Consider the following 13,422-nt stretch of genomic DNA (forward strand, 5'->3'; position numbering starts at 1 on the left):
CGCGCAAGCGCGCCCCCGCCCCGCCGCCGGAAGAGCCAGGCAGCCAGCTCCGCGCCGGGCGCTGCGACGGCCGCGGGGAGAGCGCCGGCCGCGGGATGCGGCCCCTCGGCAGCATCGGGGTCGCCGAGCTGCGGGAGCCCGGGCTGCCGCTGACAGAGGACACAACCCCGTCCGCCAGTGAGGACGCCCAGGCCGTGAGGGAAGAGCCGGCGGAGGCAGTGGAGACGCCGGGCCCCAGCTGGTGCTGGCTGTGCCGCTCCTCGCCGTGCGGTTCGCGCGCGCAGCCCGGTGAGTGCGAGGTGTTGAACGGGGCGCCGGTCTCGCCCTTGGGGGGCCGGGCGGGCGCTAGCGCGGGGCGCATTGCGGACCACGACCCCCTCCTCTGCCCTGCCTAGAGCCCCGGAAAGCCTGGGAGCTGTCACCTGGGGGCGGCAACGCAAAAGTCCTTGTATCCGCCGGCGCGAAGCCCGAGAAAGTTTCTGATTGTGTTTGGAACTCTTGGGGCTTCTAAAACTGTTAAATTGTTCCTATAATTAAAGTGTTACGGGCAAGTCGGTGGAGTCAGATTGCAGTTGGGCGCTCCCGGACCAGGTCGGAGGTTGGGTGGTCAGCGAGAAAGGCCATCCCATAGCCGGCCCAGGCTGGGAGGAAGCTAACCATGAAAACTGATCTCGGTGGTAAACGGTGTACCCTGAAGAGGAAGTTGCAAAACATTGGAGTCAAAAAATGTTTGTCCCAGAACCTTGGGAAGGCAGAGATGGGGTTAGGAGGACTTGTTAGCAACTGATGCACAAGAAGGCAGAGGCACAGTCTTACTTATGTGGTTAAGGGGTTCAGGGATTCGTCCCCCAAGCCAAGGACCCCGTGGGAAAAACCCATGATCTTGTGCAACAACTTACTTTGACAAATGAGGAAAGTGAGGCCCAGGAAGGTGAGGACTTGGGCTTTTTTGTTTTATGAAGATCTGGCTTAGGTCCCTGCAGCACCAGCTTGCCAGAAACCTAGCCTAGGGCCCTTTCTATTAGCCTCAAGCACATTTCTCCTTGAACTCCACCACCACTTGGAGCAGCTGCTTGGAAGAGGGAAATAAGCAGATGCCCTTCCCAGACACAGTTACACAGTCTTCTGGGTCACCTTCCCTAAGTGTGACTCGGGATTTCTATGTGTCCTGCTGTACCTCAGCTTCTCTCCTCTCTGATAAACTCCAGGAAAATGACCCTTGCTCCATTTCTGTGCTAAACGCTAACAGAAATGAACAGAATTCTATTCCTTTATGCATGGTAGAGCCTCTCCCTAGAGCAGGAGTTACCCCCAAGTGCGGTTGGCCAGATGTGCAGACCTTGAAAAGATCAGTTTCTCACCTTATCACCCTATGGCTAAATGTCATTCTGATGGAATGCTGAGTCAGGCTTTGCAAACTCTTAAACATTTCCCATTTGGGAATGGAAGAGGAATACTGTTCCCTCAGGCGGCACATGGCAAAATGACAAACCAATATGAGTGATGGCGCTTAGAATCTTGTGGAGTCTTATAACTTCAAAGAAAGTTGATAACAATAAGGCTTAGCAATAGTTATTAAAAGGGGACCAGATGATGTTCCAGAAACAGGATTGCCATAGAAACACTTTAAACCACAGTACTGTTGTCATTGAACTTTGTGACAGTATCATTTTAGTCACTTGAATCAACTGGTTACCTCAACAAAATTCATTTTCAAGTTCAGGTTGAAACTTACCAATTTTTCTTATATTCTTGGATAACTTTCACAGACAACGTACAGCTACCCTAAGACACCTATTTATTTCCTTGAGGGGCTGTGTGGATTTTAGACTGAAGCAAGAAGTTGTCTTGAGTCTGTGCCCTACATGCCCCTGGAAGGAATAAGTTGTTTTAACAGTAATTCTCTAGCCAGTAGAGCTTTGTACAGTTTATAGAGATCCTGTTTCAGTAGGTCTAGGGCAGGGTTTGGGAATTAAAGTTTTAAGGTGAGGTGGGTGGGAAGAGATCAACCAAATAACTTGTATGCTTATATGTAGAATCCATGGACTCAGTTGATAGTATGGCGAAGGCCTGGGGTGGGGGTGGGGTGTAGGGGCAGGTTAGAAGGGGTTAAAAGGGAAAAAAGGGGTCATATATAATACTTTAAACTAGGGGTGTCGAACTCAATCAGAGAAGGGGCCAAAATCTAAAATCCAGCCTAAATCGCGGGCCGAATGGTTTACTGAACAGTCATAAACTGTCATTGTGATGGAAATGCAGCGGAGTGCAGTGATGACAGCGCGGTGCGGGCCAAATTGCAAGGCCTGGCGGGACGGATTTGGCCCGAGGGCCTTGTGTTTGACACATGTGCTTTAAACAATAAAGACTTTTTAAAACATTAAAAAGTTACTACTGGTACTACTTGGTTCTAATTCCCAACCAGGATTTCGCATCACCAGTTTAAAGCAGAGATTAGAGAATTGAGCAACTTTTCTGTTTTCTTTTACGTAACAGGAAATTGCACTATGGCCAATTAATTTGAGTTATTTAGAGTCACCAAATTAATAGAAATTCTTATAGTGGTTATGAACTTGGGAGCTAATTAATAAGCAAGTGCCTCTGGGTTACGCTACTCTTGCTCATCTCCATTGACAGAGTATTGAAATTATTATTCAGTAAGAGACTGAGGGTTGCCTGTGTAGAGCCAGTTCTCACCCCCATTAATAAATAATCAAGTTCAGCTGGCCTTGTACCAACTGTGCTGTCCCCATTGGGAAGCATGGGCCAGAAGAGTTCATAGGCAAGAAAATAGGTGAGTGAATGTGTTTTAAGGAAAAGATACGGTAATCAGAGCCAGGGGTGTGAAATTAAGTCTTCAAAAAGTTAAAGTAGCATGTTAAAATATTCCTGGAGAAAAATTGAGAAGTTTAGGTTGGAGAAGATCCTTTAACTATAGACCAGGAATGTGTTTTCTGTTCTTGATCTCTTTCTGTCTGAGAGTGTAGGTTCTATGTATGGGTTGGATTTCTTTGAAGAAAAACTATTTTATTTGGACTTGAATTCTGAAATTTCAGAAGCTAAATTCTAAGGCTGACTACAGCCAAAACATGTATTGAGTGGTGGTGCTTAACTTAGCAGTCTTCTAAAGCTTCCTTCTCATGGGCTGAGTAGGTATGTGTAGTTGTTCTGCAATATCTGAGCACATGATTACAGAACAAAATGTGGAGACTCTGGCACTTAGACATCGTAAAATCTGTAACATGACAGCACAATCATCCTCTTCAGCTGTGCACCTAGAACAGGAAGAGGTGAAGTCTCTGACCAGAATGGCATCTGTTACTGCAAAGGACAAGATGTAGAATGCCACCAGGGAGACTGCATCATCACACTTTGCAAATGTGTCACTTGTGAGCAAAGATATCTATCTAACACTAGGATATTAAAATACAATGCCTGGTGTTTGCCTTTAAAATGGAAGGACATTTTAACACACACACACACACACACACACACACACACACACACACATATCATTATGTAATACCATTCTATAGTGGAAGAATACATTGTACACATTCCTAGATGGAATGGTGACCCTGGTTTTACTACAAGTTGGATGGACCCACACATCCTTTAGCTCTGCCGTGCTCTTAGCAAATGAGAGCCAGTAAAGTTTACTCCTTATTCTTTCCTTTTTGTGAGTTCAGTGTGTGGCCTTTTAGGAAGTTCTCTGCTCACCTTTCTTCATTTTGCTCTCCTGAATGCCAGGGGGTAAGAGTGAAAGGAGGGTTCTACTCCTGTTTTAGGCAACTAAGACAGAGAAAATGACTGAACAGAAGTATAATGCTCAATCAGACTATCATTAATAGATTGAATACTTGATGGCTGAGAATTGGTTGGCAAAGTCATTAGCCAACAGAGCCAAATATCAACAGTACAACGACTGAAATTTCTTTTGAGAGCTAAATATTTTAAACTTAAACTTCTAACGCCACTTCTTCAAAATAGACTCGCCCAGGCCGTGGTATTTTGTGGAAAAGCCACACTCAAGGGGCCAAAGAGCCGCAGTTTGCCGACCACAGGCCTAGAGAAAGCACAAATGTCCTGACTCAGGTTAACCAGGAAGTTGGTATTAGATGACAATTCTAATTTTAAAATGTATTTATAAAGCACTTTGGGCCCTGGTTGGGAGGCTTACTTAGTTGGAGCATCCATACACCAAAAGGTTGTGGGTTTGATTTCCGGTCAGGCACATAGCTATATTGTTGGTTCAATCCCGATTCAGGGTCTGTACAGGAAGCAACTGAACGAATGATGTTTCTCTTTCATACTGATGTTTCTCTCATTCTCTTTCTCTTACTTTCACTCTCTCGTCAGTATCCTTGGGTGAGGATTAAAAGATAAAAGAAAAAGAAAAGCACTTTGGGGTCAGAGGGTAGATAGCTGCCCCCCTTGTCCTCTAAAGTTTATGTTTGAAATGATATGTGGAAAACCATGAGAGGTTCAAATATTTGACTAATGCTTCAAATTAACAAAACACAGAACCTTCCTAAATCATGCTGTTGCCAGTGGTTTTACACTCTGCCTCTTTCCAGGAGATTCTCTCACATCCATTCACTCATCAAATATTTATTGAGGGTTTTCCATGTGCCAGGCATGAACAAGACAGCTGCGGCCCCTCCAGGCACTCGCAGGCTTCTGGAGGAAGTCAGCTCATCATCAAGTAGCCATAGAACAGTTATGAACTGTTTTCCAGAAAGACCACTTTCTTCATGAAGCACAGTTCACCAGTGAAATGATACAAAGTATCATTTGGAAGCATTTTTCTCTAGTCATCTTGACAAGCATTTCTTAAAAGACTTCTCTACAGTTTTTACTTCTTTTTGACTTGTAGGTGAGGGATGTCTCTTCAGCGAGTTAAAGGAAATCCCTTTAATAGGGTGAAATTGCATTTAGGAAAACACAGGTTTAAATTGTTTCCTTTGTCTATGGTTCTTCATTTTTTGGTGGGAAAAATGTTTCCGATCCAAAACATGCTTAGGAGGTAATATTTGCAGCTTGTTAGCCATTAACACTGTCCCATTTTTCTCAATTTCTAAGTGAAAATGATAAAGCATACACTTGGAAGTAAGGACTAACCAGAATTTAATCTTTTTCAGAAGCCAAGAAGAAAGCACCCTGTATTGGACTTGGCTTGTTTTACACATTATTGTCTGCCTTCCTTTTCTCAGTGGGCTCTTTATTTGTTAAAAAAGTGCAAGACCTCCATGCTGTAGAAGTTAGTGCATTCCGATGTGTGTTCCAAATGTTAGTCGTTATCCCTTGCTTAATATACAGAAAGTAAGTATTTCCAAACTGCAAAGTAGATATTAATAAATGGTTGTAAATCTTTTGACCTGCCCAGATTTTCTCTATAGTATCTGCTTTAATCCTTGTCATAGAATTGCCAGTGCCTACACCCTTTGACTCTGATTACTGAAAAGTCACAAGAATCCCACCTAAATCAGATGCTCATAAGCACACACAAAATGCCCAACAGAGGAGGATAAAAAGATTCAGTTATTCTCCGCCCTCATTTTGAGAACAAAACTTTCCTGGTATAATTCCTCTCATCTTGTACCACCTTCCCTTCCTTGTTTTGGCATAACTAGTATTTGTAAGAAAAAGTAAACAAGAGGACGTGGTAGTGTCTCCCTTTCTTTAGGTAGAATAGATTGCTCTGCTACAAAGGCAGAGAGGCAGCTACCATAGTAATATTTAGGTCTAAGGTGCTGTGGGAAAGGGAAAAGGTAATCTTGAGGGGCTTTTTAGCTGCTTTTCCATATTCAGTGTCCTCATCTATAAACTGAAGGGAATATCTATCCTCTACCTGCCCATGGTTATAAGAATCAAATGGAATTATTATAGATCAGAGTGCTTTGTAAAAAAAAAAAAAATGTAGCATTGATCTCACCCATCCCATCTTACTCATTCATGTGAATTCTGCCCCCCCCTCCACACACACACCCTTCCCAGGTTAAAAGTATGCCTCTCCCACACTGTTATAACCTCTGTATACCCTTGTGTACTTTGAACCCTGGAAAAAGAGACCAGTTCGGTTCCTAGTGGCTTCCTGGCTCTTTCTTTCTTGGGCAAAGATGTTTAAACCCCAAATAAAAAGCTTTAGTCGCTTGCCACGGAACTCTCCTTGTATCTATAATACTGTGCATATTCACTTAGCATTGTTTCGGTCTATATACTGAGGGTTTGTTGAAAAAGGTTAAAATTTGCTAAGGTCAATATTGTTCATCTTCCCCATTTTGGAATAAAAGTATTGTCTGGGAAGGCACTGAATTTTCTTAAATCCTTGGTGATCATTTAGTTTGACCCATTTTAAATTTCACTATTGAGGAAGATTCCTAGCTCCTCAAAGTATGGACCAAAGGTGACCACACTTTTATTTCTGACTCCAGAGACTCAGAGTCCCCATGGCTGGCCTACATGCTGCCCTAAAGATGTCCAGCCCCAACACAGATCAGCAAGATGCACCTAGCTAGGAACTAGCGCAGGACTCTCTGTTTAGTAAATATTAAATTGAACAAACTTTGATGGCACTTATACTTATAATGCCTTTCCTAAAGAGAACAGTGAAAAGTTGTCTCACATGCAATGACTTACAGAACATAGAGCATTGCTTCTGCTTTTAATGAAAAACTCTTAAGAATGCATACTTGGTCTAGGACCAGGTTTTCTTATATGGGGCAGCTAAATCTGGAAATTGTACTTATTATCAAAGTAACATGTTTTCATATATTTATATATTTAACAGAAAATTTGGGGAAAATAAATGTAAAGAAGGAAAATTACTATATGAGAATGCGGTCTAACAACAATGAGCATTTCAGTATGTTTTCCTTTGTCTTTTTTTTTCAAGTATATACAGGGTGCCCCCCAAAACTGTATTAATACTTTAACTGATTTTTGTTACAGTTTCAAAATGAAATTTATTTTAATAAACACTGCCTTTATAATTATTCAAAGTATGTATACATTTTGGGAGACACTATATATACATGTAGCAAATTATATCTAACATAAGAAAAAATAAAAAATATATATCTGTATTTACTAAATGATACTGTTTATGTAGTTCTCTTGTATTATTTTTGCTTATACTTTGTACTCTTTAATGTTGTTAGGTATACTCAGAAAACATTTTTTAAAGGGATATAGTAGTTGTGGACATTATCATATTTAATTTGCTATTCCCCTATTTTTTGATAGTTAAGACTTCTAAAATAGTATTTGATTAAAAATTATAGTTAAAAACAAATAGCAAGTTTTGTTTAATATGCATTCCTTCATTTGAATTTCCAGAACTGGGTTTATAGGCCCAAAAGATCTACGAATCTTCCTCACTCTCAGAGGACTTCTCGGCTCTACCGCCATGATCCTTTTATACTACGCTTTCCAAGCAACGTCCCTTGCCGATGCAACGGTGATCTCCTTTAGCTGTCCAGTGTTTACGTCTCTATTTGCTTGCATATTTCTCAAGGAAAAATACAGCCTTTGGGATATTCTCTTCACCGCATTTGCCTTCACCGGAGTGATCCTCATCGTGAGGCCGCCGTTTCTGTTTGGTTCCAACGCTGCAAAGGTGACTGGGAGCTACTCGGATCACCTGAAGGGCACGTTCGCATCCCTGGGACATGCCGTGTGTGCTGCCTTCACTCTCGTTATCCTCAGAAAAATGGGGAAATCTGTGGACTACTTTTTGACCATCTGGTATTATATAGTGATTGGCCTCGTGGAGTGCATCATCCTCCTCTTCATATTAGGAGAGTGGAGGCTGCCGAACTGTGGGATAGACCGGCTCTTTCTCCTGCTTATCGGGCTGTTTGGTTTGGGGGGTCAGGTGTTTCTCACCAAAGCCCTCCAAATAGAAAAAGCAGGGCTGGTGGCACTAATGAAGACCATGGATGTGGTTTTTGCTTTTATCTTTCAGATTATTTTCCTGAATGATATACCAACGTGGTGGACGGTGGGTGGCGCGCTCTGCGTAATAGCCAGTAGTGTTGGAGCGGCCATTCGTAAATGGTGCCAGGGTTCCAAATGAAGGAAGCATCATTGAGGAAATGTGTATTTTTTTTACAAATCCACCGCCACCGAGTACAAACACACCACATATGCACATACTTGGAAAATCGGTATTTACTTAATTGATTATATTTAATAAATTTAATAGTTTAAGTATAATTTTTGAATATGGCATGTCTTTTTTCATCATTATAAAGGATATCTTTATTGATTTTTTAAAATTTTTTAGAGAAAGACAGGAATGGGGGAGAGAGAAACATTGATTGGTTGCCTCTTGTATGCACCATCAGTGGGGATGGAACCTTAAAGTGTATTTTTTCATAATGATGGGATTTAGGTTAGGAGGAAATTTTAGATGCTCTCTTAGCAGTGTAAAGGCTAAGAAACTTACCCATAATAATGTTGCTATGATTAGTATGTTGAAAATTCATTTGAAACATAATTCCATTTAGGAGGCCAAAGCTAAAATTTGTAATAGGTGCCTACTTAATGGTGTTAATATACAAATAAATTAGCCTTATTTTCAAGGCTTTTGTAAATGATTATTATTCTTTTAACCCATATTTGTGCCTTTTCATTTTAATGCCAGACTTCTTAATATATAAAAACTTTTTGAAAAGTTTTTAAATCACCAAATTTGACTAACAGTTTCTCTTTCAGTGGCATTAATAACTGTAACTGTCATTCTATAATTTTAATTGTCTTCTGATTTTGGGGTGCTTTTTTTAAAACCACACTAAGTTGTTTATTTTTTATCACAAGAAAGAAATCTTGACATGGCCAATGTGCACATTTCTATCCTAAAATGTTTCCTCCTCATTAGAAATGTGGTTTTTCTATAAATTCCCTTTGAATTTATAGTGTGATGCCAAATAAAATTTTTTCAGGAATTTATTAGATTGAACCATTTGAAATGACAGAAACTTACATTTTAACTTATGGTTAATCCTAATAGATAACTCTCTTACCCTCTAAGCCAAATACTTAGAGGACTTCAGAATATATATTTTTAAAACAACTTTCTAAGTTCAGTAATCATATTAAAACTTATTTTTATAGTCTTTTTGCCTTATGGGATTATTTGTAATATGCTTCATATTATATGTTAAATGTTAAGACCTGTGAATTCCATGGTTGGTTGACTTTTGTAGTTTCTTGAATAGAAAAAATAATCACTGTTAAATTCTAGTACATAAGTATGATATTAAATGTAAATGCTGCATCATGATATTAGTGTCATGAAATAAAATAACAAATCATATCTGGAACTTCAGCAAGCCAATACTATGCTGATAAACAGAGAATTGAATATTAAGAAAGCTTGGAATTAATTAGAAAGTGGGAAATACATGCAAATGATTTTTTTGTAACAATGAACCCTTTATTGCTGAAGCTATAATGGGCTCCAGCTCTTTGTCAGATGTAGCATCTATTATTTTAAGCCTGCAGATTTGAAAGATTATAGGTTCTTTCCCACCCTTTGGTCACAGTTCTTCCAAAGTAAGAAGGAACTTGGCTTCTGAGGTTTAGGCCTTAGTAAGAAAAGAACTTCTCCAATAGTTCCAAGAGGGAATTTTTGGATTACTGATCATTCCAAATGCTCCCTACCTGACAAATCCTAAATGAAGTCTATTTAGGGAAGTCACACTATCATAACTTTGTCCTAACTCACAATACAGGAGTCTAGACTTGCAAAAGCATCATTTTGCAAATATCTTAGATAATATAGAATCAGCATTTTAGAGCTCAATGCTTAGAAATCCTCTTGTAGGAGCCACACTACATAGATAGGAATGCTAGGGAGGGGACCTGCCTAAGGTGGGTTTCCATGGCCTTATTCCCTTAGTTCCATGGCCTTACCCCCTTAGTTCCATGATAAAGTATGGAAAGTAAACCACTGCTTGACCTACCTAGGGTAAATTAACGCTCAGGGAACCCTCTCCTGGTTCTTGACCTTGCACAAATAAAAGAACCTATGGGGCCTTGAAAGTTACATCCCTTTGATCCTGGAAACTATAGACATTTTACAATATTTCAACAATGTAGTTTAAGTACTTGAATGTCACATATATGACCAAAGTTGGGGAAAATGTTTCTTCTCCCAATTTTTATAGGGTGTGATTCTTAAATATTTTTCTAATGTCCAAGGTGTATACAAGGATATGTATTATAACAATTATGGATGTGTATATTTTGTAAAGATTGTAGTTTCTCTATCTTGAATAGGGAAATCGTTTCACAAATTGTTTTTATTTTATAAGAACTAATAAAGTGGGGGGGGGAAAAAGCCATATTTTGTTTTTTATGATTATAGCAAATGTGCTAGCTAATATAACTTCTTTTTCATCCATATGCCTCAGAAATCATTTCATAAAGAAGAGTGACCTCTGGCCACTCAGCTGTGATGTACTCTTAAGTTACAAACTGTCCCTCTGAGCTGTCACATCAAATCCAATATCTCTAATGGCTTCTGTTCCAGTGAGGACTTCATTGTTCTAGACGAGAGCTTGGAATAGCTTTGAATTCTGTACTTTTGTTTCCATAGCTAATTTGTTACTAAATTATGGAATGTCTGTCTTAAAGTGGTGTGGATTCATTGTTGGCCATTTCCACTGCTACCACCTTAGTCCAAGAGTTACCACTTTACAACTGAATTACTACAACCAGAATACCTAATTGTGTTACCCATGTCTAGATTCTCTCTTCCACTCAGATCCTTGTCATACTGCCATAACTAATCTCCCGAAAACCCTGCTTTCATTGTTACTCTGGTTATTGTGGTAAAACCACAATGATGCCTTATTACACACCACACAGGATCACATCCTAATTATGCATCTATTCACACTTTTAGAACTTAATTGCCCATGCCCCAACACAAATTTGATACTTGAATGAATCTTCCCACCAATTCCTATATTTGCCAAGAGCTTTCTTCCTGTGTTTCTCCTATGTTGCCTCTTCTCTGCCTTCTAAAGCCTCTTAGGTTCCAATAGCTCAGCTTGAGCTTTTGTTTCTCCCATGATCTGCGGCTCCTCCCACACACACTAGTCCACCTTGGAAGAGTGGCTAAAGCCCTGGATTAGGAGTCTGATGATCTGGGTGTGGTCTTATCACTGTCCAGCTGGGCAAGTCACTTGGTATCCCCTAGTCCATTTTTCTTGTTTGCTTCATTTGTTAGAGTAATGTTACCTGCCCAACTCTTGTTAAAGAGGAGTGCCATAGAAAAGATGTAGACCATAAAAGAGGACAGAAATGCTAAGTATGGGACTGTAGCTAATACTGTAGAGTTGAGCAATCACTCTCCTCTTCAACATGATGCCTATGCCAGGGTGCTTATTCCTGAGTAGTCTCACCAGGAACTGTTAAGAACAGTTTTCCAGATTACAAACCTCATTTGGCTCTCTCCTGCTAGCATAGAGTTTTACTGCGGGGCAGCTCTCATTTCCTGGCTGATCTGTAGGGCTGCCAAGGGTCATCAGCCTTTTTTATACATAGGGGTTGCCACCTTTCCAATTCTGGCTTTAGCTGTAGCCCTCTGTATTGCATTTGCTTCTGGCTAGGGCCATGAGCCTGATTCTGTGTGTGTTTCCCAAGCACTACTCTCTGTACTCAGCATAGCTTTCCTACCCTTTTGTTTGTTCACACAATAAACCTAATTGGTCTCTTGAAGGTAATCTAATGGGAAGAGTCTGATGTTCTGGATAACATGCTGACCTCTGTCTAGATGTATGGTGTCATGTCAGTATTGGGCATTAGAATTTAGATATTATAACCTGGGTACCTGAAACCTGGGTACAACCCCAACCACAGCCCCTTTTGTCACTACATCAAAGCTTATACAGCTACAATAATTATCCTGGTCCACAAAGAAAGACCCATTCAAAGTTTAGCCTCCCTGAACACTAGGTTTAGAGTTGGACTTTGAAAACCAATTCACAAAAAGCTTTGAGCCTTGGCATTGCTCATCATCTGGAAATTGGGGAAAGGGCTTTACAATAGGAGGGTAAGGAGCAGCTATATGTGATGTCAAGACAGACAGAAAGTGTTGTAGCACAGAAGTCCAGTCCATAGGAAAATGTTCCACTGGGTTTCCCAAGGTGCCCTACCAGCTGTCATCTAGTAAGCCATATTTGCAATAGTATAAACAATATTCTTCTCACTCATTATTAAATAGTTTTTCCCACAACAATGTTATTTTTGTTAACATAAAATGTAAACATTTTAAATTATTTTAATTTTTTAGTTTGCTTACAAATATGGTACCTTTTAAATAAAACCTACACAAATAGAAACTTTGAAGTGCAATGTGATGCTTAAGAGAATTAAAGAGTACAATATCAAGAAGTTTTAGGACTATAGATTTAATAGAGATATAAAATTCGAAACTTTAAAAAACAAAGATTAAACCCATCATCCAATCTACTAACTTCTTGTGTTTTTTGTTTTTTTTTTAGTTTAAATTTTTTATTGTTTAAAGTATTATATATGTCTCTTTTTTCCCCCATTGACTTTTCCCTGGCCACTTCCACTCCCAGCACTTGCTCTCATCCCCCTACTGTCTGTGTCCATTGGTTTTGCTTATATGCATGCATACAAGTCCTTTGGTTGTTCTTACTTTCTCCCCACCTCTAACCTCATGAGGTTCTGACAGTCTGAAATGCAGCTAAACAACTGAATTGGAAACATATTTAATATGACATTCCGTTTTAGAATTATGAGGTTTAAACACCTTTAAGTCAGATATCCAAATTGTCTAGCAAGGGAGAGAGAAGTAACAAGCAAATCCGTTGGCTCATGGTCACAGAGTCAGGTCAAATTATCTCTGTTACTTCCTTTTTTAAAAAAAATATATTTTATTGATCTTTCACAGAGAGGATAGAGAGCTAGAAACATCGATGAGAGAGAAACATCGACCAGCTGCCTCCTGCACACCCCCCACCGGGGATGTGCCCGCAACCAATGTACATGCCCTTGACCAGAATCAAACCTGGGACCCCTCAGTCCACAGACAAACGCTCTATCCACTGAGCCAAACTGGTTTTGGATCTGTTACTTCCTTGATTAGTGTTTTGGTTCCTTGCCATGTGATTTTAGAAAAGTCAGAAGATTGATGCTCTGTAGATGAGTGTGTGCTTTGGTACAACCTCCATGAAGGCCAATTTGACAGCATCTATCAATTTATAAATGCACATACCTTTTCCCCAGAAATTCCATTTCAGGAATTTATTTTACACTTGCCTATTGCAAAATGACATGTACAAGATTATAGCATCCTAAAAAACCAAGATGGCAACATAAGGTGTACACCTGTACATGCTGCCTCTCACAACCACACCAAAACTACAAAGACAGAATGACTATCAT

At 40.1% G+C, this 13,422-nt stretch overlaps 1 protein-coding gene across 1 annotated transcript; it reads left to right on the forward strand.

Annotated features, from left to right (window-relative positions):
- SLC35G1 (solute carrier family 35 member G1) lies at window positions 1-10,330 on the forward strand. The gene is made up of 3 exons (XM_036438598.2): window positions 1-288; window positions 5,139-5,319; window positions 7,336-10,330. Exons 1-3 carry the CDS (start codon window positions 96-98, stop codon window positions 8,072-8,074), a joined length of 1,113 nt encoding a protein of 370 aa, XP_036294491.1. The 5' UTR covers window positions 1-95; the 3' UTR covers window positions 8,075-10,330.
- The last annotated feature ends 3,092 nt before the right edge of the window (window positions 10,331-13,422 follow it).

Source organism: Pipistrellus kuhlii, unplaced genomic scaffold (genome assembly GCF_014108245.1).
Source record: "Pipistrellus kuhlii isolate mPipKuh1 unplaced genomic scaffold, mPipKuh1.p scaffold_m20_p_15, whole genome shotgun sequence".
NCBI classification, from domain to species: domain Eukaryota; kingdom Metazoa; phylum Chordata; class Mammalia; order Chiroptera; family Vespertilionidae; genus Pipistrellus; species Pipistrellus kuhlii.

Coding starts and splice junctions, on each gene's coding strand:
- SLC35G1 (XM_036438598.2), top strand. CDS start 96: ATGCGGCCCCTCGGCAGCATCGGGGTCGCCGAGCTGCGGGAGCCCGGG. Junction 289..5,138: donor CGGTTCGCGCGCGCAGCCCG/GTGAGTGCGAGG, acceptor AATCTTTTTCAG/AAGCCAAGAAGAAAGCACCC. Junction 5,320..7,335: donor CCTTGCTTAATATACAGAAA/GTAAGTATTTCC, acceptor TTGAATTTCCAG/AACTGGGTTTATAGGCCCAA.